The 25,350-nt window shown below is 47.1% G+C and overlaps 1 protein-coding gene across 50 annotated transcripts in view; it reads left to right on the top strand.

The window, feature by feature from the left end:
* CACNA1C (calcium voltage-gated channel subunit alpha1 C) overlaps positions 1-25,350 on the top strand; it is a 760,002-nt gene that overhangs the window by 93,533 nt on the left and 641,119 nt on the right. For 16 of the 50 annotated variants that reach the window (XM_041735679.1, XM_041735676.1, XM_041735674.1 and 13 more), the window contains exon 1: positions 1,397-2,083. The exons of 32 other annotated variants lie outside the window; for them this stretch is intronic. In XM_041735679.1, coding sequence (XP_041591613.1) covers positions 2,035-2,083 — 49 coding nt within the window. In that variant the 5' untranslated portion in view covers positions 1,397-2,034. Of the gene's footprint in view, positions 1-1,396; positions 2,084-25,350 lie in introns of those variants that run through there. 2 more of the 50 variants (XM_041735681.1, XM_041735672.1) reach the window with 1 other exon arrangement.

The following is a 25,350-nucleotide window of genomic DNA, read 5'->3' as shown; positions in this document are numbered from 1 at the left end:
AGAAACTGAGAACCCCGCTCCCCGCGTGCGCCCCGACGCCCGGCCACATTGTGGATATACCTGAGGGTAGAACTAACGCGATGTCAAGAACGACTCTAGGTGTTTGGCCCCACCAACCAAGATGGGAAAGGCTGTGCGAGGAGCAGGTTTTGCACAGAACAGAAGGAATTCCGTGCTTGGATATGTTAAATTTGAGGAGTCCATCAGACTCCCAGGTGGAGACTGAGTCTGGCTGTGTGGCTTGGCACTCGGGAAGGGAGGTCTGCGCAGGCGATAGGAATTCGGTATAGGCAGTTGCTTAAAGGCATGGGGACCCAAGGAGTGAGTGTGGCTGGGAGGGAGGCGGTCTGAGGGCAGGGAGGTAAAGGTTTTCCCGGAGGGAACTGTAGGTCCCCTGCTAGGGCTGGGAAGGCCCATCCTAGAGCAGCCCGGGCCTGCAGGGGGTGCCCTGGAACTTGCTGTGGCTGCAGAGTGACGGAGAGAAATGTTTGCTTCTGCGGGAAGAGGAGGCCCTGGGTAGATTCCTCTGGGAGTGGCAGAAATAATTAAGAGAAGTAGGTGCGGATATCCTGGTGGCACGGGTGCTCGGCTGCCTCCAAGGAAGGAGCCAACCCGGGTCTATTAATCTGTTCAGACATGGGGCACCGCCGCCCAGCGGGCCAGGCCCCGCCTCTCCAGCCGCGTCTCCCGGCCCTCCCCTCTCCATCCTCGCCGCTGCATGTCACTTCTACAACCGCCCCGACTATGATCGATCAAACAGAATCGCGGAATCACGCTCATTTTGCTGTTTCGTTGGGTCATCCCACGGCCGAGAGGCTCGGTGGTCGGGCAGGCCGTGTCCCCCGCCTTGGCATTGCGCTCAGAGGCCTCGCCGTCGCGCTGGGCCGCGCTGGGCCGCGCCGGGGCCGCGGGGACCGCGCGGCGGGGGGCCGGGGCGCGGGGGCGTGTCGGCTCCCACGGGGCCCGCGCCCGCGCCCGCGCCCCCCGGGCGCCCCGCGGCCCCTCGCCCCCGCCCCGCCCCCGCCCCCCGCCGCCTCGCCTCGCCTCGCCTCGCCTCGCCTCGCTCCCCTTGACGTCATGCGGGCAGCAGGCCGGCCTGCGCGGCGCGGCGGAGGGCCGGAGCGGGAGCCCAACTTCGGGTGGCGTCGGCGCTGTGCGCCCCGTGCCGTGCGCCCGCCCCTGGCTCCCCCGCTCGCGGCTCCGGGCTCCGGGCTCCGGGCTCCGGGCTCCCCGCTCGCGGCTCCGGGCTCCGGGCTCCGGGCTCCCCGCTCGCGCTCCCCGCTCCCCGCTCCCCGCTCCCCGCTCCCCGCTCCCCGCCGCCGCCGCCGCCACATCTGGAAGCGTTCAGCGCGTCTGCCTCCAGCGCGCCGGGCGGGCGGGCGGGCGCGGGCAGGGGAGGGCGCGGGCGCGGCGGCGCGGCGCGGCGCGGCGGCTGGGCTGGGCTGGGCTGGGCTGGGCTGGGCTGGGCGGCGGGGAGCGCGGCGCTCTCTCGCGCGCCCGGTGTCTCCCTCTCCCTCCTCTGCAGAACAGCGCCCTGCCAGAACGGCGCTCGGCGCGGCCCGGAGCGGCGGCGGCGCCTCTTCCTGCCGGCTCGGCCAGGACCCGCTGGACCTGCCCGACGGGAGGGAGCTGCCGGGGCCGGGGGAGCGCTCGCCGCGGGCGGGCGGACCCCGCCGCCCCACTCCCCTCCTCCCGCCTCTCCTTGCTCTGCCTCTCTCCATTTATTTTGTCGAACGGTGTAGCCGCCAGAGGTGCGGTGCTAAATTCTTGGAAGGGGCCCGGATGTACCGAGGATGCATTACAATTTCACAAAAGGAGGCACTAGTGCAGAGGAGCAGTTTTTGGTGTTTGATGCAATAATGGGAATCAGGTAATCACCAAAAGGGAAGAAGAAACACTGCAGCTCCACGGCTTCCTCGAATTTTGCACGAAAGCCGCCGACCTCGGAGGAGGGATTAATCCAGACCCGCTGGGGGTGTTTTGCCATTTCTTCCTCTTCGTGGCCTCTTCTCCCTTCAAAACAATTTCTGTTCAATGGTCAATGAGAACACGAGGATGTACATTCCGGAGGAAAACCACCAAGGTAAGGCTGGACCCCGCCGCCCCGCCGCCCCGCCGCCCCGCCGGGGCTCCCGCCCTCGCCGCCCTCCCCGCCCTCGCCCGCGGCCCCCGGCCCCCGGCCCGGTCCCTGCGGAGTGGCCCGGTCCCTGCGGAGCGTCCGCGGGGGCGCGGGGCGGCGGGAGCGCGGGGGACCCGGGCCGCAGCCGCCCGCCAGCCCCAGCGGAAAAATCCCGCCCCTCCCCCGCCGTGCCCGGCTCCTCCGGAGCATGTGCTTCCTGTGAATCTCCAGGCGAGGGGGAAAAGTTCCCCAAGTGTCTGCTCGGCCTCGCTTTCTCGCCGTCGCCTGCAAAGCCGGGCCGCCCGGCCAGCGGCGCGGGTGGGGGCGGCGGAGGGCACGGCGGCGCCGCGGCCCGGGGCTGGGGTCCCCGCCTCTCGGGGCGCGGCTGGCGGCGCGCGCACCCCCCGCTCGGCCCCGGGCGTCCCGCTGGCTGCCGGCGCCCCTTCCCCCCGCCGCCCGCGGCGCGCTCCGGGTGGCGGGTGGCGCGCTCCGGGCGGCGGGCGGCGGGCGGCGGGCGGCGGGCGGCGGGCGGCGGGGGGGGGGCCCGGGGTGCAGAGGGGAGTCTGCGCACCTCTCTCCTCCCCGGGGCCCTCCGTGTCCCTCGGCTCACCTCCACCCACCCACCTCTCTCCCGCCGCTGACCCCGAGTGCACCCACGCCCCGCGTATTCGCACCCACATGTGGGCTAGCACCTGAGGATGTAAGCACCGAGGATGCGGGCGGTGTGTGGGCTTTGCTTTTTCATGGTTTAAGGAAATAATGAAAGGGTGTGCCGAGCTCACGAGGCTCCACACTATTGCCCAGTGTTTTCCCAGCGTCTCCAGCCTTGGCATCAAGTGTCACCAGCTCCCCCCAGTGAGGGGGAAAGGCTTTCAGGTAGCTCCCCACTTCTTGGAAACTTTCTCCCCCCCCCCCCCCCCCCGTATTAACAAGTTATTATGTTCGGGCATCGCTCAGCAGCGCAGGTTATGATGGAGTGTGGAGGGATGGCCTGGCCGGAGCGCGGCAGCCTCCAGCTTCATCTCTGTCTTGTCTCCAAGGCTTTCTCTGTCTTTTTTGGGTGTAGTCTTCTCTTTTTCTCTCCCAGTTTCCCAAATCTGCCTATTTACACTCTTCCTTTCCACTGCTTCCTCCTGAATACCTGTGGCTATTGGTCCTGTTACTTCCTGGGGTACTTGAAGTGGTTCCCTGAGGACCCCAGCCTGGTGGAAGGCTTGCCTCCGCGTTTCTTCTTCCCAGCCTCCTCCTCGTGCCCCCCTCCTCCAACATTTGGGCACAGAGCCCCTGTCCTTCAGAGCTACCTGCCGGTCTCTGTCCATCGTGACACTGATCTGGGGGGTAGCCATCCCTCTGCTTTCCAGCTGGAGCGGCAGTGGGGGGATTCTGACCTCCCGGTGAAAGAATTTTGTCAAGGGCCACGGGTTCTAGGGTGAGCCAGGGCTTTGTCGTAAGGACAGCTTCTGTCCCAGACTTTCTCTATGCCATGACCCATCCCTCACTTGTTCCCCTGGCCCCTTCCTAGCAGATGGAGCAGTGGACGCAGTAGGAGTTGAGGATGAGAGACACAAAGGAAAGGGTGATATTTGTGAAGAGTGGGGATGGATGTCTCCCCTCCAGGTTCTCAACTCAGTATGAGCAGCCTCAGAGAGGAGAGCTCAGTAGTATTTATTGTCCTTGTTGTCACTAACAATGGCAGTATATGGTGGTAGGAATTATTATTCACATACGATAATCTTCAGTAGTTTACTAGGTTCCCTTTTCATCCCCTTCCTTTCTTTTGCCCCTTTGTCCCCAGGAACCCCCTCCCCCCACCCCACACCTATCAGGGAGCAGATATTAAAAGTAGGAGCACTGACCCTGGAGAGGTTTGTGAGAAAGATGGAGGGACAGGAGCGGGTGAGCGGTGGCCAGGAGCTCTGCCTTTCCAGCAACATGCCAACAAACACTATGGCAACCTGAATTCCAGTTCTCTCCCTTGAAGCTGCAGTGATTATATAATTCACAGGAGCAGTTTTGCCTCCCTTCCTGGATGCAGTTCTCAGGTGAAAGAGCACCAGGATCCCTGTCTCCTCCTCCATTTCCCATCCCCCCCTTCCCTTGTCATTGGCATTGCCCAGGGCTTTTTGCAGGGAGGAGAGATGGCGGGTGATGGAGGTAGGGGAGGCAGACCTGGAAAAGCCTGAGTATTTACAAGGAAAGAGTGGCTGTGGTTTAGTAACGGAAGGGGTGATGAAACATGATTGGGGGGTAGAGTTTCAGGAGAGAGAGAGAAGAGAAGCCAAGTGATTACCTCAGATCAGTGATGGTGCCGAACTAAAGAGTGGAGAACCGAAAAAGTTGCCAGTGCGGGGCTTTACATTCTTCTCTTCCTGACAGATTTGAAGGCACTGAAGGCATTGGCCCTTCCCCCCACCCCCTGCCCCTCAGCATGTGTGTGTGTGTGTGTGTGTGTGTGTGTGTGTGTTGAGAGTTGGGGTGTGGGGACCAGTGGGTGCAGTGGAATAGCCTGAAGGTTCACTGAAGGACTGGCCTTTGACCCTGGGTTTCAGGCTGGGAGTGGCTCATGTGGGCCTCGCCTCACCTCTAGTGCCATATCTGCTCTGGTCCCCTGCCAGCCTCCCACTTTTCTCGGCTGATTTTCCATTGCAGGCTCCAGCTAGCAAATGAGTTTCTTAATAGTCAACCAGTTAGCAAATAAAACATCAGAATGTCCCTTATCTGCTGGAGACAAGGCAGAGGGGAGAAACATGTGTTCTGGGAGTGGAAGACACACTGTGCTTTTCTTTTAACTACTTAGCAATACAGCTGAATAGTAATCATCATAATAAAGTAATGATAATAATGATCACAGTTAACTCTCTTTACAAATGGTCATAGAGCAATGTCACATGCATCTCAGCTTGTATAGGTTATAGAAAGCGTGACATTAGCTTCTCTTTCTCTGGATACTGCATGGAGGAAACTGGAGAAAAGGCGATATTGAGGCTCAAATATCATTCCTGATATTGCTCTGATACTTTCCAGTGTATCAAAATACTACACAATAGACTATATTACAAGAACCAATTATCTACTCTATCCATAGAGCACGCTAACAGTATTTAAATGTGTGCATGCGTGCGCCGCAAACACACATGCACACACACTGAATAAGGAAAATATATTTTAGATTATACAAAAGATTAATGCACTTTGGGGAGAGGAGAGGAATATTGGTGATGCAGTCACCTAAGACTGGACGTTTCCACTTCATATTAAGTGGAGAACTGTTCTCTACTGGTAGATGTTTAGGTATAGTAGTTCGCAGATGAAATGGTGAGCCCTTAGTTCCTTCAGCCACCCCTCAGAGTTTTTGATGATAACTTGAACTCTCTCTGCAGTTCTTTCTTTGACTAAACACTGCCCTAAGTGCCTTTTTCTATGTCTATAAGACCTTGGACGTATACTGAAGCATCCTGAACGGGAATTTCGAGGCCCCGCTAATCCTCATATCCTCTCTTCTAGCACTAGTCCTGCTTGTTCCAGGCCCCTGATACATGACCCTGTGAATGCGTGTCCCCGTGATCGAATGATCCCCATGAACGAATGATCGCTCTCAGAAAGACCTGAAGTGGATGTGCTTTCTGCCTCTCCCAGTAGGTGGCGCTCCAGGGCTTAGGAGTCAGGAAAGGGGCAGACATTAAAACCTCCCCTTGGGTTTGGTGAGGAAAGACATTGGGAGGGTGTGGAGAGAATTTCCTGTGTGCTGTGACTCTTTGATCATGCCTTCACCTGTGCCAGAGCCAAGAACCCCCAAGAGCAGTGCACCTTCCCATGCCACCACACACACCAGAGGATCCCCCCCTCATTGACCTTGCACAGTCTGGATTTCTCCCACTCTTGCACCCTCTCCCTCCTACTTCTGCTTACCTCTAGCACAGACAGCATCCTACTGAACTTTGAGGGAGCCTTTTGGGCGATTAATCGAACTTGTTATGGCCGTATATTAATTTTCTCCCTGATTTACCCTTGACGGTTTAGTAACCAGAGAGGCTAGTACTTCCCAAGCCCAGTGGAGCATGAGGTGACCAGAAATTTGGGATTTGGAAACCCTGACCTATAGGGTTACAGAGCTGGCCAGCTCAAAGGCAAGAGACATTTTACTAACTTTATTAGGGAAAAAAACACACAAAAACAACTGGGTACACTTCACAGCTGATTTCTGTTTATGAGTCTGGCTGGGCTCCTGCTGGGTAATGGCAGAGAAGCTCTGGGGACCCAGGTTAGGCAGTAACTGAGATTTGTTCTAATTTCTAGTGATGTTTTGCAGCTCCTGGTGTTTTCTAGCTTTCCTTCCTTTGGCTTTCTCAGTTGTTGTGGCAGATTCCCTGAGGCCTGAAACCCTCCCCACCGTGTGGAGAAGGGGCAGATGAGTGCCCTGTAATGTCTTCTTCCTTTTCAGCAATGCTTCTTGCCTGGTGGGGCAGCTGTTTGGTATATGGTAGTGACAGGTCAACCCATGGCGTCCCCACGCCTCCTTGCCAGACTCTGAAATCAGTGCTCAGCGTTCGGAAGCAGGAGACAATTTGATTTTCCCACGCAGACTCTAAAGAAAGTGGATAGATTGGGGGAAACACTGGAAGACCTAACAACAAGACAGATCAGCAAAATAATCACACTGCCTGAGTCTTGTTTTCTGATCCGATGCATCTTCACTAATCCCTCAGTTAATGTTGGGCACCGTGGAGGAGAGCTGAAAGACTGATTAAAAAAAAAATATTACTCAGCAATTAGAAATGACAAATACCCACCATTTGCTTCAACGTGGATGGAGCTGGAGGGTATTATGCTGAGTGAAATAAGTCAATCGGAGAAGGACAAACAGTGTATGTTCTCACTCATTTGGGGAATATAAAAAATAGTGAAAGGGAATATAAAGGAAGGGAAAAGAAATGTTGGGAAATATCAGGAAGGGAGACAGAACATAAAGACTCCTAACTCGGGGAAACGAACTAGGGGTGGTGGAAGGGGAGGAGGGCGGGGGGTGGAGGGGAATGGGTGACAGGCACTGAGGCGGACACTTGACGGGATGAGCACTGGGTGTTTCTCTGTATGTTGGTAAATTGAACACCAATAAAAATTAATTAAAAAAAAAAAAAAAAAAAAAAAAACCACGGGGCAGCCCGAGTGGCTCAGTGGTTTAGCGCCACCTTTAGCCCAGGGCCTGGTCCCAGAGACTCGGGATCTTGTTCCAAGTCAGGCTCCCTGCATGGAGCCTGCTTCTCCCTCTGCCTGTGTCTCTGCCTCGCTCTCGCTCTCTCTGTGTCTCTCATGAATAAATAAAAAAAAAAAAAAAAAAAAAAAGACATGGGGAATTGTTTTGCAAAATATCAGGTGCTAAATATTTAGCAACATGAGTGCTAAGCATCCTGATAATGAAACAACACTTCCAGCCATGGCTGTCATTATTAAAATAATTTAGTAAACACCTGTTTACATGTACCTCAAGATTGGATACTGTATAAAACAAGTAAAAGTGACAGGATCCCTCGGGGAAAATGGAATGATTTTCAGTGCTGTTTCAAAGATAGGCCCTTCGACTTTGACTGAAGCTGTGGCCGAAGGAGCAAAGTGGAGGGACTCAGGCAATGAATGCGATTGTTTGAACCCGAAGGCTGGTACTCCGGGCGAGGTGGTCTGGCTGCCCTAATCCCCAGGTGGGGTGCATGCATGTTCAAGAGCACGCCTGGAACACTGTAGCAGCCCTTGTTTCTTTCTCTGTGCTTTAGGAGCCCTTGGGGGCAGCTGCTCATGTAAGAAGGGAAGCAGAGTGGAGTCTCGGGTTCCCAGGAGCCTTGGGACCCCCAAGAGTCTTGCTCTAGCCTAGGCGGGCGGCGCTGCCTCCGTGTGGGTGAAAGCCCAGGGGGGCCTTGTAAAGAGGCAGAGTTGTGAAGTGGCTGGGAGCATCAGGGAGCCGGTCTGGCAGGAAGAGGCCCAGATGACTGTGGGGGTGGGGTGGGGGTGTTTGCCCCAGGATGGGTTGTGTGGAGAATTTGGGGAACACAGTTACTACTTGTGGAACTGCATTAAATTCAAGTGGCGATTTAAGGGCCCTGAGGAGAACAGTTTGGGCCTAGAGCTCAGAAGTCAGAGATTGAAAATAGGCCCTTACTTCCCTAGAGACCAAGGGGATGAGAGGGATAGTAAATCTGGCTTGGAGCAGAGGACGAGGAAAGGGTGGGCTGACTGGCAAGAAGCCAAAACCTTTCAGTTCCTTCCCTCCCAAGAACCCCACCAAACCATGGCTCTCCGTGACATGTTTGCTTCAAAATGTCTTCCTGCTGCACCGTGTGTGAGAGAGACAGAGACAGAAAGAGGGTGGAGGGTGGGGGTGGTTCTAGATTCCTGAACTTTGAAGCACTTGTCAAACAGCCATAGAATAAGTATGTCTCTTTGGGAATTTACTTTCTAGGATGAGAGCATTTTTTTTTTTAAGATTTTATTTATTTATTCATGAGAGACACACAGAGAGAGGCAGAGACACAGGCAGAAGGAGAAGCAGGATGAGCCTAATGTAGGACTCGATCCCGGGACCCCAGGATCACGCCCTGAGCTGAAGGCAGACGCTCAACCGCTGAGCCACCCAGGCGTCCCTAGGATGAGAGCATTTTAAGGAACCTTAGGACAAACTCTTTCCAGTTGAGAAAATGGAGTCTCCTAGAGAGTCAGTCACTCAGGGAGGGCTGTGTCAGAAAACAAGGTCTCCAGGCTCCTTTTGCTCCTGCCTTCTCTTGACCACACTTGGTATCTGTTAAACCCCGTGGGAGGGCATTGCTTCGTGTTTCTGGAAAACTGCTTTCTAAACCTTTCAAATTCCTCCCTTCTACCTCTCTCCAATCCCGCCTTGGTACTGGCTTAAAATCATTGCCGAGATGTTAGATTTGCAAGTAGAGTGGTGGTGGGGTGGGGTCTCTGTCACTGGAAAGGTTTAAAAATGACTTCTCAGACGGTAGAGTAAAAAGTTCATACAAGTCTGCGAGGAGCTCCAGTGAAATTCAGCTCGCTGTGCTGTAAATGGATGGAGCTCTGAGCTGTTTTTCTTTTCTGTCCGGCTCTAGGCCACAGGGCAGGGGCAGGGTGGTGAGGGGTGAGGCTGTGCTGTAGGGCTCCCCTTGGCCAACTCTGGGCAGTTCCTGTCGTCGGGCCGGTAGGGGCAGTTGGCCAGGGCCGGGACACCCGTTGACTGTAGGGTAGAAACCATGGGCACATTCAGGTCCCAGCTGGCCAGAGGACAGGCTGCCATGGACTCCATCTGACTTGGAAGAACAAAGGCTTCTCCAGGCTTCCTTGTCAGGGTCCCTCTTCCCAGGGGACATTTCAATAAGGAGCAGGGGTTTAAATCCAGCACAGGGTAAAGAGTTCACCTAGGACCAGCCTCTGACGTTCCTGTCATCCTTGACGTGCTTGTTGGCTGCCTTGTTTGATGCTCTTATACACGGAAAACTGGAAGGCCTTTGAGGCTGACTTGGTTTCTAGCTCTAAGACAGAGGCATTGGCTAGACTTACCCTTAGAGATGTGGCTTTTGAGATCCTGGAGTGTTGTGATAATCTGATGAAATAGTCACACTGCCAATTTGCCAGGGTGGGGATTCTTTTAATACACTTGGCTACACTCGGTATTGCCCACTTGAACCTAGCTAAAAAAAAAAAAAAAAAAAAAAAAAAAAAAAAAGAAAAAAGATAATCTTGTGTCCTGTCTTTAGAGAACCACACCAAAACCCAGACAGTAAATGAATGTTCTCCCCAGATAGCCTGTGGGTAGAAACGTTGTCTTGATTACTCAATTAAGCCGTGTTTACTTTGTGACCATTCTGTCATGTTCAGTCACTTATATTGTTTGTGTCCTTCCAGAATAATCCACGTTGGGCTGAAACCTTTTAAAGATGTTAGTTTGCCAAAGTAAGAAAAATAAATAAAAGTAAATAAGTCTACAGCTAGAAAAATGACTGAGGTCACATTCTTTGACTCGATTTTTTTCTTTGAGAGTTTTGAAGGAATCAAGTCTTACTTTTTTTTTTTTTTTTTGTCTATAAAATGGAGATAAGAATCCTTAGCTGGTCAGCTTCACAGGGCAGCTGCGAGGCCCCATATGGCAGAATGAGTATAAATCTCTGTGTGGATATCAACCATCCTCATCAGAAGGCAGACCACTAGGGTTTGAAAAAGCCGTGGCGTTAAACAACTTTCAGAGCATTTCAGACAACTTTGTAGGTGCTGTTGGATGGTGACACTATTCAGAATTTCAAGGATAAAAATATAAAACAAAAAGAAACAGAGTCTGAGGTGGTCTGGCTGATACCAGAATAATCAAGGAAGTGAAAAACTGGTCAAGATAGGCCTAGTATTTTGGTATTCTTTACAATTGTCGACCAGTGTGAGGCTAGTAGGATGCTAGGACTGTGGGACCATCCGGACTGCTGTTTCCAACTAGAGGATCAGGACCCAGGGACTCAGGACTTCCTTACGCCCAGCAGCTGTCCACCTGCCCCACTGTCATCTTCTCCCACCCATGGCATGAGGCTCCTTGCCTTCAGCCTGAGGTCCAAAGCCAAACTGTTCAGAAGTCCTCTCATGGTCCAAATATCTGGAAATAGGACCACTGAGAACAGAAAGGACACCACCTGGGCAAACAAACTTCTCCTTGCTTTCTGGCATGAATTAGACTGCTGGGAAAGTAAAACTTTGCTTCATTTTTTTTTTTTTTTTTTTAAACTTGGCTTCAAATATAAACCTTGGCTTTAGGGAAAAAAAAAAGACTTTTTTTTTTTTTTAATATAGTAAAAGTGCTGGAGGTTTGTAGATAAAGAGAGGGGGAACAGTTCCATACAGCATTGAGACACTTATCACAACAGGAAAGGGTTTTTAATTTCACATCTTAAGTGCCAGATTAGCTTTTAGTTTCCTAAAGCAAAAATAATCTCATCATTAAAAAGTGTGCTGGAAAATGTACATGTAAGTTTGCACTTTGGCCCCCTCTCCCCACCAGCCTCAGGTCCTGTGATCTGTGGAGCCATCCATGCTTTCATTTTTATTTTATTTTATTTTATTTTATTTTATTTTATTTTATTTATTTTTTATTTTTTTTCATTTTTATTTTAAAAAATAAGCTATATTGAAGTATAACTTCTTCCTTTTTATATTTTTGGAATGGGGCAGGAGTGAGCACTACTGCTTAATGAATGCCTAGTATCTCTCCAGCAATGTTCTTGGGGCTTCATCCACTTAGTATCATTTGTCCTTGTATCAGTCCATGAGTCAGGTTTGGATACTTTTCAGATGAGGAAACTGAGGACCAAGGATTGTGGCCAAGATCACCCAGACAGTATTGGAGTTGGGAATTACATCCAGTCTATTAGACTTTCAAAGTGTTTGTTCTTTCTTTCTCCACATGGGGAAGAGAAGAAGAACTCACTATCCATCCATTTTGGGGAAAAGCTGGTCACGCGTAGTAGATAAACAGGTGGACACTTGTTCTTCTTTGGTGACTGCTGTGTGGTCATTCTGCATGCCACTCCTCATAGTCCCAGTCTCTAGCTATTCGTTTGTGCTCATGGTTTCTGACTGGGCCCTCTCTGGTTCTTCAGATCCCTCTGTAGACCTTAAAGGAAGACCTGGAGATCTTGGCTTTGAGATGACCACTCCTTAGAGTGGCCTCACTTCACCACCCATTCTTAGAATGTTTTCTTAGGAATTCCCTCCTGGAAAATAGACAGTTTATATTCTCAAGATTCTGATGAGTTCAAGGGACCATCCTTGCCAGCTGAGTTGCTTGGACTTCATGATTGATTGATTTTTAAATAACTTCTTTGTGGAGATATAATCCACATGCCATGAAATTCATCCTTTAAAGTATGCAATTCAGTGGTTTTCAGTATTTTTACAGTTGCACAATCGTTACCACTGTCTAATTCCTGCACATTTCATCACTTCCAAAAAGAAACCCCCACCCATTGACAGTCATTCTCCATTTCCCCCTCCCTTCAGCCCCTGGCTATCATGAATTTACTTTCTGTCTGTATGGATTTTTCATGTATTATTGTGAGCAATAATAATTCTATAATTGGAGCTCATCTGTGTAGTCTAGCTGTTGGCAGCACATCTCACGCATTTTGGAGCTAGGTATGTCGTGACAATCTGTATGATAAATGATTCAGTTAAAAGGAAGCACGAGATTAGTTAGGGACTTGGGTGTCATTTGGAGGTGAGACTAAGCACTTTCAGTTACAGAAAGAATGGTTTTAAGATTTATTTCTTTTAACTGTCTCAGTAAAGCTAAGTCTACAAGTCACATTTATTGACACTTGAAGAAGATGTGAATGATGACCTTTACAAATTGTTCTTTATGGTGGTAAAGTATATGTAACAAAATTTGTACTTTAACCATTCTGAAGTATTACAGTTCCATGGCATTAATTTACAGTGTGGTTCAACCTCAGCCACTACCTATTTCTAAAACTTTTTCATCATTCCAGACAGAAACTCTGTAGTCACTAAGCAATAATTCCCCTCTCTCCCTCTCCCCAGCCTCTGCTAACATCTGATATACTTTCCTCTCTGTGAATTTGCCTGTTGTAGATATTTCATAGACATGCAATCATACAATATTTGGCCTCTTGTGCCTGGCTTATTTCACTGTGTGTGTTTTCAAGGTTCATCCATGTGGTAGTGGGTGTCAGAACTTCCTTCCTTTTCACAACTGAATAATATTCCATTGTAAGTATATACCATATTTTGTTTATTGATTCATCAGTTGACGGACACTTGGGTTGTGAATATACTCTGGCTCTCGTGATTACTCCAGTGGACATTGGCATACATGTATCTGCTTGAATCCTCGTCTTCAGTTCTTCTGGACATATACCTAGAAGTAAAATTGCTGGGTACGAATTATGACTTTTTAGCTATGAGAAACTGTTTCCTTGTGCAGCTCCCCAAGTTTGAATCTTGTGCAGAGGAGAATATAGTATTAGGAAGTTCCATTATGTCAGTAATGAGAATCTAGTAGTTTCTCTGGGCTCCTAGTGCCTCTATCAGAAATTTGACTCTAATTAGGTGTTTAGCAATCTAGCAGCTGTCTTTTGATGCTGCCTCCATTCCAAAAAAATAATGAAGTTTTCTAGATCCATTTCAGCATTTACCTCCATGCTGACTGGCTTTGTGACTTGACAAGAAATGGGTCTTTGGCAAGACAAAGCTATTTAGTCTGTCTGTCTCCTTCTCTCCGTCTGCCTGTCTGTCTAGTCCAGGGGCACCCACGCCTGTGGAGCGGGATCCAGTCTGACAACTGTGAGGACCCTGGGAGAGAAGGCTTCTCCCTACTGTGTGGTTGGGCTGCGTCCTCCTCCATGGCTGTTGTGCATCTGTCCTGGTAGAAGGGCAGTGTGACTTGGCTGATAGGGTCTCTGTCTCCCAGCTTTGGAGTTGCCTGGGGGAAAAAGCATGTTCCAGGGCTGTTGCCTACTCTTCACACCATTTGAAGTCTAGGCAAGGGAGGAAAAAAGTACAATGGAAAAGAAGTAGGGGAGAGAATCAGGAAAAGGGGGAGGAGAGTAAGGGAGAAGGGAGTGGATAAACAAGGGGAAATTTTTAACAGTTGATGGGTCTGTGCTGGGGATTAATGGACCAATTAATGATCAGGACGCTTCTTTCTAACCTTGGGAGGGCTTTTTTTTTTTTTTTTTGTAATTGTTTTACCTAAAAGTGATAAAGTTACCTTACATTTTGATTGTTTAAAACACTTTTAAGTCATTTTCATGTCTACTATTTCAGCCATTCTTCAAAAAAAATCCATTAAAGTCATGGGACAAGTGTTATTATCCCAGTTTTTCAGATAAGGAAAAATGGTCTCAGAGAATTTGAACAACTTGGCTGGTTAGGGAAGGAAAAAAAACTCATCAGTTTTAGTTTTTTGAGAGAATATTGTATGTTAGGCTTTGAGCTTATGCATCTTTTTGTCCCATTTCAAGCTCTCTGATTGGTGGGTTCAACCTAGCCATAAATGTGTGTGTGTGTGTGTGTGTGTGTGTGTGTGTGTGTGTTTCTCAGATTAGCAGAGCTCAGTATGCTAAGACAGAAATGCAGGTTGCTTTGAGAACAATACACTTAGTGTAATCCCACTGTGAGCACATTCTTCCCTTGTAGGCTCTGCCTTCACATTGCCTCCTGGTCCTGCTTACAGGTGTATTGTGGCCACTGTCCAGAATAAAATGTTGCATGGTGTTTCTCCAAGGTCAAAACCTCTGCTGTCATGTCTGGGTGGCCAGGTCATCCTGGGGTTCCAAGCTCCAATCCAAGGGGATCGCAGTGACTCATATCTCATATTTGGTCTGTAGTGGATAGGATCTTCTGACTCTGTTTTTCAATTATTTAATAGTCAAAAATTTTATGCCCATAAAATTTGGACATAAATTGACCTATGCCCAACTGTCTGAAAGATTAGGAGATAAGAAGCCCTTTCCTAAGATAAGTTGACTGTGAAATGTCCCTGAAATGGCGTAGCTCATGTCAATTGTGATGAAAATAATTTTAAGTTGTTTTTTCCCCCTTCCAGAATTGGGATGTTGATCATTCACAAAAAGTTTTGAGCATCTGTTATCTGTAAGGGAATTTGCTCATAGGATCTCTAGATTAAAGGAGATCTTCAAGGTTACAGGCTCTCAGCTATCCCTTCCTTTAGGGAATATATAGAGTAAGAGATGTAAGATATACACCCCATTCACAGATACAAGTATAATAAAAGGCAGAATATGTTTGTTGTTACAGGGAGGTAAAGATGAAAGGCTTAAAGAAGGAGGGTGACACAGTTAGATGGAATAAGTGGAGAAAGCATATATAAAGATGAATATTGAATATTGAAGGGTGGACATGAATGGGGTAGAGAGGAGGGGTGTACATTCCCAAAAGAAAGAATGGTATAGTCAATAATATGTTGAAAGGCATATGTATTGGATTTTAAAGGAAGAGTGAGTTGAATTGGATTAGAGCTTAGATTATATATGGGGAGCAGTGAGAGAAGGTTGGGATGGCAGGAGAGGGATAACATATAGAAATCCTTTGTGTTAGGCTGAAGAGCTTTGGTAGGCAGTAGAGGGCTATTTATAGTGTTTGAGTGAGGAATAGTGTGGTCAGAGTTGCTCTTCCAGAAGCCTAGGCAGGCAGTGGGGTAAAGGATGAGGTGGGGGTGCAAGGACTGCAGGTAGGGGGACAGTTCTGAGGCTGTAGTCCAGGCATGAGAGGGAAGAAGGGCCTTTCTTAACAAAAGCCAGAGGCCAAGGGAACTCTTTGCTGTAGTCTAGGTGGAGAGGGTAGAGGGTAAATGGAAGATACCCAGCATATGTGTGGAATTAGAGTTCATTTAGAGGTGATATTTGAAGCTATGGATGACATTATTAGGGAGAAGGAACAGAGAGAAGAAAATGATGAAGGGGCTGAAGGTGGAGGCCTTACATTCAAAGGTCAAGAAGGGGATGGAATGGAGCACACAGAGCCAGAATGGTCAGGAAGGTAGAAGGGGATGGAATGGAGCACACAGAGCCAGAATGGTCAGGAAGGTAGAAGGGGATGGAATGGAGCACACAGAGCCAGAATGGTCAGGAAGGTAGAAGGCCCCTTACTACATGGGGCCATGGAGGGCAAGAAGGCCATCACTATCACTATTGAGTAGAGAAGTGTGTAGGGAGAATGGGACCTGAGAAAACTTTACTATATTTGAGGATTGGGATGTCAGCAATGGACTTTGTGAGTGGGCTCAGAGTGATCACTGTGCAGTCAGTGAGATTGCTCAGTGCTGAGGCATGGCAGGTGTGACGGGAGGCATGTGTGGATCACTCTTTCAAGAGTTTTAACTGTGAAGGAGAAAGAAGAGATGAATTTGTTGGCACATGAGAGACTGGACATGGAAGTGGGGGGCTGTTGATGAAGTGGATCTGGAAGAAGGCAGTGGGGTCAAGGGACAGGAACAGGAGGTTTAACCCCAGCCCAGTAGGTACAATTCTGTCTTCAGAAATAGACCAACAGTAAGAAAAGGATGAGAAAATATGGGTGGGTGCTGAAAAAGGAGATATTATGGGTCTGAGGGATGGCAATGCTGGATCGTGAGACAGATGAGGGCAGTTGTAGTATAGTTGGAGCTTGAAGACACAAAGAGGTAACAGTTAGTAGAATATACTATGAGACATCCCAAAGATATCAGTAAGGGTTTCTAAGTTTCAGAAGGAGCCTGGTTGAGGTCAGAAAACATGAGTTAGGGGCCAGCAGTGATCAGCAGTTCTAGAGAAAGGTTCCCCAGAATTGAGTTTGCCAAAATGAGATGGCACTAAGTAGGTCAAGGGGCAAAGATAAGTGAAGCTAGAGCTGGTGTAGGAGAATGGAGGCAGTTGCCTAAGACAATTGAGGTGGCATGGACATCCTGGACACATACTTTTAGTAGGATTTGTGAGTCTGAATCCTCTAGCTTGCCTCTGTTCATGTAGATTATTCATCAGAATAGTTGGTTGGCCATGAGTGCTGAGTGGTTGTACAGAGGAGCAGGTGGACTTTCCTTGGGGGAACATAAGAATAGGAAGAAGATGGCAAGCCTGGGTGGTGTGGATGATGGCAGCCTTAAAAGGGTAGGTAGAGGGTGGTGGACTAGGATGTATGTGTGTGTGCGCATGTGTATGCATGCCTGTGTATGTGAGTGTGTGTATGTGTGTGCATGTGGTGTGTGTGTGTAAGGATAGGCGCATGGAAACAAAATTTGCTAAAGCTTTCATAATTTGGCTTCTTGCGAACCTTCTGGGCACTGACACCCAAGTAAAGAGCCCATGTTCCAGAGACCTGAGGTCGTGTTCAAGACAAGGATGGAAGGAAGCAGGTCACATCAGGACTGGTATAGAGGTGCACATCAAACATCCAGTTGTCACAAACCGTCTTGGACATCATGGACAAGGAACTTGCACTACTGGCCTCAGTCATGGCTGAACAGTGGATAGGAGAGTTCTGGATAATCCAGATGAGAAGTGTCAGCCTAAGAGTGGTTACATAGAGAATGACCTGCCTGCATGTTGCTCCCATGCCTGTCTTCTCATGCACCCTATCCACACCAAACAAGCTTCCCAGCCTATGGTATTGGTTTTCTGGAGAACCAGTTAGCCTTTGTGGAGTGTTAAGCTCTATGATTTTATGTCATTATATCAGTATATCAAGTTCCTGAGAACAGAACATTTTATGATTTTTTCTTTATCTCCTCCCTCTCATAACCTCACAACAAAAATGTTACAAACCACTGGAAAGTCTTAGGTTGGATCCCATTTGAGGTGTGCAATGCCTAGATTTCCCTGCAATCAAGAAAAATATGATATCCTGAATGTTTAATGAAAGGATGTAAGTTTTTGGTGCCAAGAACAGTAACACCCCTTGAATGCCATGGAAGTCTGCTCTGCTGGATAGTGCTTGGTCCAAGAAAGGGTTAATGATCAGGAGGCATCTCCACGCTCTATCCCAGTCCTTGTCATGCGTGCAGGGACCGTCTGTGGACTGGAAAGCCTTGCCCAGGGGCAGTGGGAGGTGTAGTGGCAGCAAAGCCCTGGTGAGTTGAGTAGGGGAAGCTAGGCCCCTGCACTTCCACCCGAGTTCTCTGCACTGATCACCATGGTGAAATGTATGTACAGTCCAGTGGTTCCAAGGTCTGCCTTTTTCCTCCAGTTCCCTGCACCCATCCTCACCTCTTCTATTAGACTTGACCATAGTGTGGGGGTAGTCCCAGGGATAGGGGTGAAGCATTTACTGGGAAGCACATTTTTTTCTACCCTTTTAGCTAGGGAAGGGGCACTTTTGTCTGTTGGCCTGCCCAGAAACCTCTGGGAATTGGTATGACGGATCCTGTGGCCACTGTTTTACCCAGTCTGGCCTCATCAGGGAAACCTATTTGCTGAGTTTGGCCTTGTTCTGGAGAACCTTAAAGTAACATAGACTCCACCTTGATCTCTTGCTGGATCTGGGTGGCAGGACTTTGGGATTTTTCCCTTTTTCCACTTCATGGAAACTTGGAAGCCACCCTTTTCCTCTGATGGTACCAGCATGGGCTGAGTCTGGATGGACAGGTTTCCTCAATGCCTGTTACACTTTCTAGACAACTGGTCCTAAGACATTTCCTTAGAGTTTGACTTGGCTAAAAAATAGAATGAAGGAGAAGAGAAGGTTCTGAATCAGAAAATGACTATAAAAATGTTCTTGAGTTGGATGAAGAAATGGAATAGGCCTGGTGTCCCTGAGAGGTAGGCACAGCTCTTTGTTGAGACATCCATAGATAGCACCTTGTAAGGTCACGTTTATGCACACTTGGACCAGGGACAGGCACATGTCAGTGCCTCTGGAGGAGTTACAATTAGGTTGTGGTCTTTTTGGAAGAGAGGATAAAATGGCAATAAAGGTCATCTAACTTGTGTTTTTCAGGCCCAACACTGTTAGGGAAATGTTCCTCTAACACTTGGGGGCTAAATGCCCCAAGGATCTCCCTGTGGTGTGTGTATGTGTGTATGCCCATATGTGTGTGAGGGACAAGAGGCAGAGGGGAGGAGAGAGAGCAGTGTCTCTTCATTTGAAACCTTTGAAAGACACCATGTTGTCACAAGGTACAGGTGTATCTGGGCACAGAGACACCTTATTTAGATGGACTTCAACCTTTTGCTTCAGAACTTGGTTGAATCCTTTAACTTCCCTATGTCTGAGGATCTGCATCTGCTAACACCCAGACCCCCTCTCCCCATTAAGAATCCATTTACTCTTGGGGCACCTGGGTGGCTCAGTCAGTTAGGCGTTTGCCTTTGGCTCAGGTCATGATCTCTGGGTCCTGGGATCAAGTCCTGCATCAGGCTCCCTGCTCAGTGGAGAGTCTGCTTGAAATTGCCTCTTTTCCTCTCTCTCTGTCCCTCCACCCACTTGTGCTTGCTCTCTCTCTCTCAAATAAATAAATAAAATCTTTTTTTTAAAGAATCCATTTATAAATGACAATTATTGAATATTTCATAGGGATTAATTGAAGTACAGCAGGAGAAAACTTTTTTCATCTAGTTGTTTACATACTGTCCGGTACACAGGGAAATTGTAGTGTAGGCTCAAATGCTTAAAGAATATTTCTGAGCCAAGTTTTCTCTAAGAATGTATTGGGGTGTTGAAGGAAGAATATAAGACAACCCTGCTCTGTGACTTCAATAATAGTACCAAAGAGAAAAGGCTTTGGGCTTTAAAGGCATGGGGATGTCCTGCATTTTTCTGACCTTGAGAGAGAGATCTTGAATTGGGGATGCTGTATCTAACATGCTGTGGATGTGACAAAGAATTCAAATCTGCTGCTGAGGAAGTCTTTGTGAGGGGGTTCTGTTTCATCTTTCCTTCTTTTTGGGTTTCTTCCCTTGGTATGGAAGCATATGTTTTGTAGTTCTTTCAGCAGTGGTCTATGGTGGTAGATTTCAAACCTCTTCAGTCTTTGTTTGGCATTGTCTTTATTTCTTTTGAGTTCACTCATGAATAATGTCAGGTAAAAGTTCTATGTTAGTAGTTCTATTCCTTCAGCAATTTGAAGTTATTCCATTTTCTTCTGGGCTCTATTGTTGCTGATGGAAAGTCTGCTGTAGGCCTGAATCACACTTCTGACTTTTAAAAAGATACTCTGACTTTAGTGTTAATGCAGTTTTACAATGTTAATACAGAATTTTTAAAAAGTCTTGCTAGAGACTTGGTGAGATGCTTCAGTTTACAAACTCATGTTGTTCTCCAGTCTGGAAAATTTTCAGTCATTTTCAGATATTGCCTCTCTCCTGTTCTTTCTATTTATTCTTCTGGAACTCTATTTTAAAATATATATTGATCTTTGCCATTGTACATTTTCTCTTAAATGCACTTTCATATCTTATATTTCATTATCCCTCTTTGTTACATTCTGGATATTTTCTTCAGCTCTATCTTCCAGTTTACCAGTTTTTTCTTCATCTCTTTCTTACCTTTATTTTTTTTAAAAGATTTATTTATTGATTTGAGAGAGAGAGAGAGAGGGGAGGGGCAGACGGAGAGAATCCTTAAGCGGACTCCACACTGAGCGTGGATCCCAATGTGGGACTTGATTCCAGGATCCCAAGATCATGACCTGAGCTGAAATCAAGAGTAGGATGCTTAACTGGCTGAGCCCCCCAGTTGCCCCTGCTTAACCTTTAAATGCATTTTTATTTTTTATGGTTATTTATTTCTAAAAGTTCTATTTTGTTCTTTCTCAAATGTTTTGGCTTTTTTCATAGTGTATTTTTCCCCTTTGGTTTCTATTCCATATTTTAGATTGTTAGTAATTTAAAAATATGTGAATACTATAAATATTATATATAGTTTATAAATATGAAATGTTTATAGTCTATTTAAAATTGTTTTATTTACTTCAGCCCTTAGGGAATGGTTATCCCGTTTCTTTTATCCACTGACTTTCACTGGTAGTGGATCATTTCCTTTCGTGGCATATACATTTTGAGTGTGAGTCTGTCTTCTTTGTGATTTTTTTTTCCTATAAGGTTCTAAGCACTCTGAGTTATGGAGGTGTTGCAATAGTGCCATTTTGCATTTGCCTCCGGTGGGTAATCTTGACGGTCCAGAAACATTTTTGATATTTGCTTCTTGACTTGAAGTGTCCACAGCATACTGTTGCTTTAATTATCGTGAGAAAAAAATGGTCAGACCCAGAATCTCAGTCAGAGATAAGTGGAATATGTATGTGTAATGAACTGACTCATACAAACAGGAAACATTTTAATTTTTCTGCCATTGCTGCATTCAGACTCTCTCAGTTGGGTCTCCCTTCCCTGTTCTTTCACATTCTCTAAGGTCTCTCTTTGCTTTCCACTCACATTCAGTTATTAGAATAGTCTTATTTCAATAATTAAGACTCATGTTGCAACTATTAAAGTCCATAGACTACTTCAGGCCCTACCCATGGCTTTCAGATTTGTATGGTGACGAGTGGCATGACCTAATTTTTTCCTTCTTCTTCTAGTTCTTACACTTCTCCCCTACTTCTGAGTTTCTAGGATTAGGGCAGAGGAGAAGGACTTAGGGGATGGAGGGCTGGAATCTCTCTTCTTTGTACTGTTTCTTGCCTGACATTGGCTGGCCATTATGTTCTCTGCTATGATAGTCATCTCAACACTGGCTCTTTCTTAGGGCGGCATTTCTGTGGGTTCTTTGATGGTCCCGTGGGGTCCTTTATATCACAGAGTTCCCTGATGTGGGTGGTATGGTATCCCCCAGAGAGTGGCTTGAATCCAGTCATCTTATACTGTCATCAACTCAGCCCAGTAAAGGCTATTGTATTTAATCAAAATTTGGAGTTGCAGGCTGCTTCCCATTGTCGCCCTTTCTCCTTATCCTGTCTACATAACTGCTCCAGTTCTCCTGGAGGATTCTTGAGGCAACAGGAAAAGTGTCAGTCGTCATCTCCTTATCTCTTCCTTGGGAAGGGGGCAGAGATTTTAGACTGGGTCTTTTTTTACTGGGGAACAGTTTTTCCAGGTTCTTGGCTATTGGTCAAGGCCTTGGTTTCCACTCTTGGCTTTGTGGGGTCCCCTAGCTGTGTCTCCTGCCATGTAATGTTAAAGCCCCAGCTCTGGCCCCACATCCTCCAGGGCCATCTGAGCTGTAAGTGCCTAGGCTTGTTACTCAGCTTTAAGTTCTTTCTTCCTTCCTGGGACCAAGGAATCCCCTTGCTTAGTGTCAGCCAACATTGCTCACTATGTCTCTGCATTGTAGAAACAGTGCATTCAGGTTAAGCTCAGCCTGCCTTATTACCAGAACTGAGAATTTGCATCCATGTTTTATAGACCACTAATAATAATTCTACTTCCGTCACAAAGATGTGAGGGCAAATGAAATCATGGATGTGGACATGCTTGGAAAGTTTTGACCCATTTACGAGGGAGGGATTATTATAAATATACCTCTGCCTGGTTTGTTAAATCATTCTCCCTTGAGCTGGTCCTTTAGTAAAACTGTATTTATAAGTGAAACTGTCAGAAACCAATGTGACATGATGAAATTTAATAGTTTGCCTCCTTTAATATTTATGGCACCTAATGATTTCTGGCCTATCCTTTGGGACTTTTTCAGGTAGAGTATTTTAAACTTTCTGGATGTCAGCCCATTATTTCTTCTTTTTAATATCATAAAGTATAAGCGGTATATATTAGGCACACATTAAAATACATATTTGGTACATTAGGTATCTGTTAGGTATATTAGGTACATACCCGATATATCAAGCTGACTCATTCTGCTTTCTTTACTTAGGGAATCAAAGACAGGTCAGACTATCAATCATCAATCATCAATCAGCCAATTAACGTTAAGTGAGAGCTTGCTCTGAGTTTGGCACTGTAATAGCCACTTGGCAGAGGGCATAAGCAAGTGTAACCAATTTTGACAGCCATGTATGAAATGTCTAGCAGATACTGGATAGACACAGTGCTCGACATATTGAGAAATAAAACAGATGGGCATCTGCCCTCTTGGAGCTGACAAGGGAGCCACCGGCTGAAATGCATTAGAATTTCTCAGAGGTGGCAACGTGGTCCATTGTTATAACCATCTTTTTTGGTAAGTGAGTAAATCTTCTAGACTCTGGAAGTCTTGCTCAGATTTTTTACAGTGTACGCACTGATACCATAATCCCATTAGGGATAAATTAAAACAAAACAAAGCAAAAGCCTAGTCCAGGAGTTGAGCAACTTCTGGTATAAAGGGGTCAAACATAGTATGAAAGATGATTTTTATGGGGTTTAGTTGCTATCTCTGTGTCATGGAGGTTTATCTCTGGTTGTCATCTCCTGTTTCTGTGCTCTTTCCCTTGCTGTGGAACTTCTTCACATCACTTTAAGGGATCCTGGGCTCTTAGCTTTTGCCTTTTCTTCTCTCTGTCAAAACATGCTCATAGAAAAAAGGGCTCAGATACCTGACAGAGTCGTGCAGCACTGTCTTTGTGCATCCTGGTGGTCGTGGGTGTGTCTTGGGTGAGCTCTGATGTCCCCTGAGGCTAGCCTCATCCAGAGGGTGGGAGGAGGATGGTTTCTTCAGTGATGCACTTAGGAGCTGCTCCAGAAGGAACAGGGCCACGAGGACCTGCTCAGAGGGATGCTGGAATCCACTGTTTATATTTTTCTATAAATTTAAATCAACTTTTTATATCCTTTCTGAAGTATTAGCATGTCCAGCCTTTTGTCTGATTGTGAAATGAAAGATCTTGTCTCTTTTTAGACATCAGCAAATTAAGTTCAGGAGGAATTAGGAAGATGAAAATCATTCTGTAGATGATTTTACCGAGCCTGGTAAAGGATGTAGCTAAGACGACAAGTAGGTTTCAGGTTTTGTGCCCATTCAGGACTGTTTGTGGCTGTCTGAACTTCCTTGTGTTGAAGGGGAGTCTGTTACTCAGGTTGGGGGGAGAGAGTGTAGCAGTCGATAAGTGATGTCTGCCACAGCCTTAAGAATGCAGGTAAGGCATGTAGCAGAGGACACAGGCAATAAAGGAATATGCACACATGGTTCACATGGAGTCTGCTGCTTTTGGGGATATTTAGACTATTCCTGGTAGAGATGGACAGATGCATAGGTTGTATTTTAATAGCCAGCTGATTCAGTCACTTCTCTCAAACAAATAGCCAGTTCAATGATGACAAAAGAATCAGCTGAAATATGTGTTTGGCATAACAAATAAAAAAAAAGAAGAAACTTTCCCATTTTTATAAACTCTGTGTTACATTTTTTAATCAGGTAGGTTGGTAAATCATAGACAAAATTTGAAAGGTGAATTAAATGTGAGAGCTTCTAATTTCTGATTTAACTTTCCTGGAGGAGTCACTAGATAGTACTTTATAGTTTTATTATACTGTCTTTCTAAATATTTTTCAAAGCATCTCAGGCATAGTATCTTATTTTATTCTCACTTGATCCCTGTGACAGATTTGTTTCTAGTGCATAGATCAGAGATTATCTGGCTTGCCAAAGGTGGTCACCAGCAGTTGAGCCTTGATCTCTTGCTCCCTCTGTTTGTACCATAAAATTTCTGTGACACCTCCCCTCCCTCCGGGGTCTCCAGAAGATTTCTACCCAGTTGATTATTGTTGATACACTCTTTCAGGGCCAGGAGGCTGTGTGCTGGGGCAGTGGCTCAAAATAGTATCTATTCCCTGCTTGAAGAGGTTGTCCTGTCAGCAGCAGCAGGCTGATGAACTAGATCCCACTGCTTTGGTAAAATACTTTGGGGTTTATAGGATGGAAAATTTTGTTTGGAAGTGAAAATAACCCACAATCATTTGTACTGTGTAGTTGTCAGCTGATGCTGTCTGAGTCACCCCTCACCGTCTTCTGGCATCCTCGGGGGGCCTCCCTGTGGTCCACCTAGAGTGGTCTGAGTGTGGCCTTATTTGGCTTTTTAGAGCTTGTTGGCTTTGGAAGTGCCTTTCAACCTGCCAACACCCAAATGGGAACCCAGATCAAGCCATGCATTTAAATGGCCAGGCAGCAGAGAGAGCTCAAGTGGAGACATCCAAAAGATGTGGGGCCATTTACTTAACATAAATCAGCTCTCTGAGCGTGAGTGTCTTAATGCATTCCTTCAGTTATAAACAGTTTAGTGTCATGACAGCCAACATCTTCTCACCCCCACTTTCCCTAGCCCAGGCCTCCGTTTGGATTGTTTCTGCAACCAGGGACTTTGATGATTGCAAGGAGGCCCTTCTGAAGAATAATAAGCTATTGTTTATCAGAACCTTCCTCCTGGAGTGTTTGCACTCAGTGGGTGCAGGCCGACTCCCTCCACCCTTGCTCATGGCTTCCAGTGGCACTTTGCTGCGTGCATCACACAATCTCAGTTAATCCTCACTTCCCATTTATGAGGTAGGAACTCCTGTTATCCCAGTTTTACAGCGATGAAAACTGAAGTTCAAAGAGCATAAGTAATTTGCCTACGGTTGCATAGTTGGTAAGGGGTGGAGCTAGAATTTGAATCTGGCCCACCTCTTTTCTGAGCCCTGGTTCTTAAAAAGTCCTGCCATGATTATCTTGTTTCTTTTCTCATTTGGAGAGTTTATTGCTGGGCCCTTAAGCTTTTTCTTGGTAGCTTACATAGCAACCTATATGCTGGCAGAACAAGCCTGTGGGTCTCCTCAGACTTCCCCTAG

Source organism: Vulpes lagopus, chromosome 21, assembly GCF_018345385.1.
Source record: "Vulpes lagopus strain Blue_001 chromosome 21, ASM1834538v1, whole genome shotgun sequence".
NCBI lineage: Eukaryota > Metazoa > Chordata > Mammalia > Carnivora > Canidae > Vulpes > Vulpes lagopus.
The sequence above is the reverse complement of the archived record's forward strand: the minus strand, read 5'-3'. Positions and strand labels throughout refer to the sequence as shown.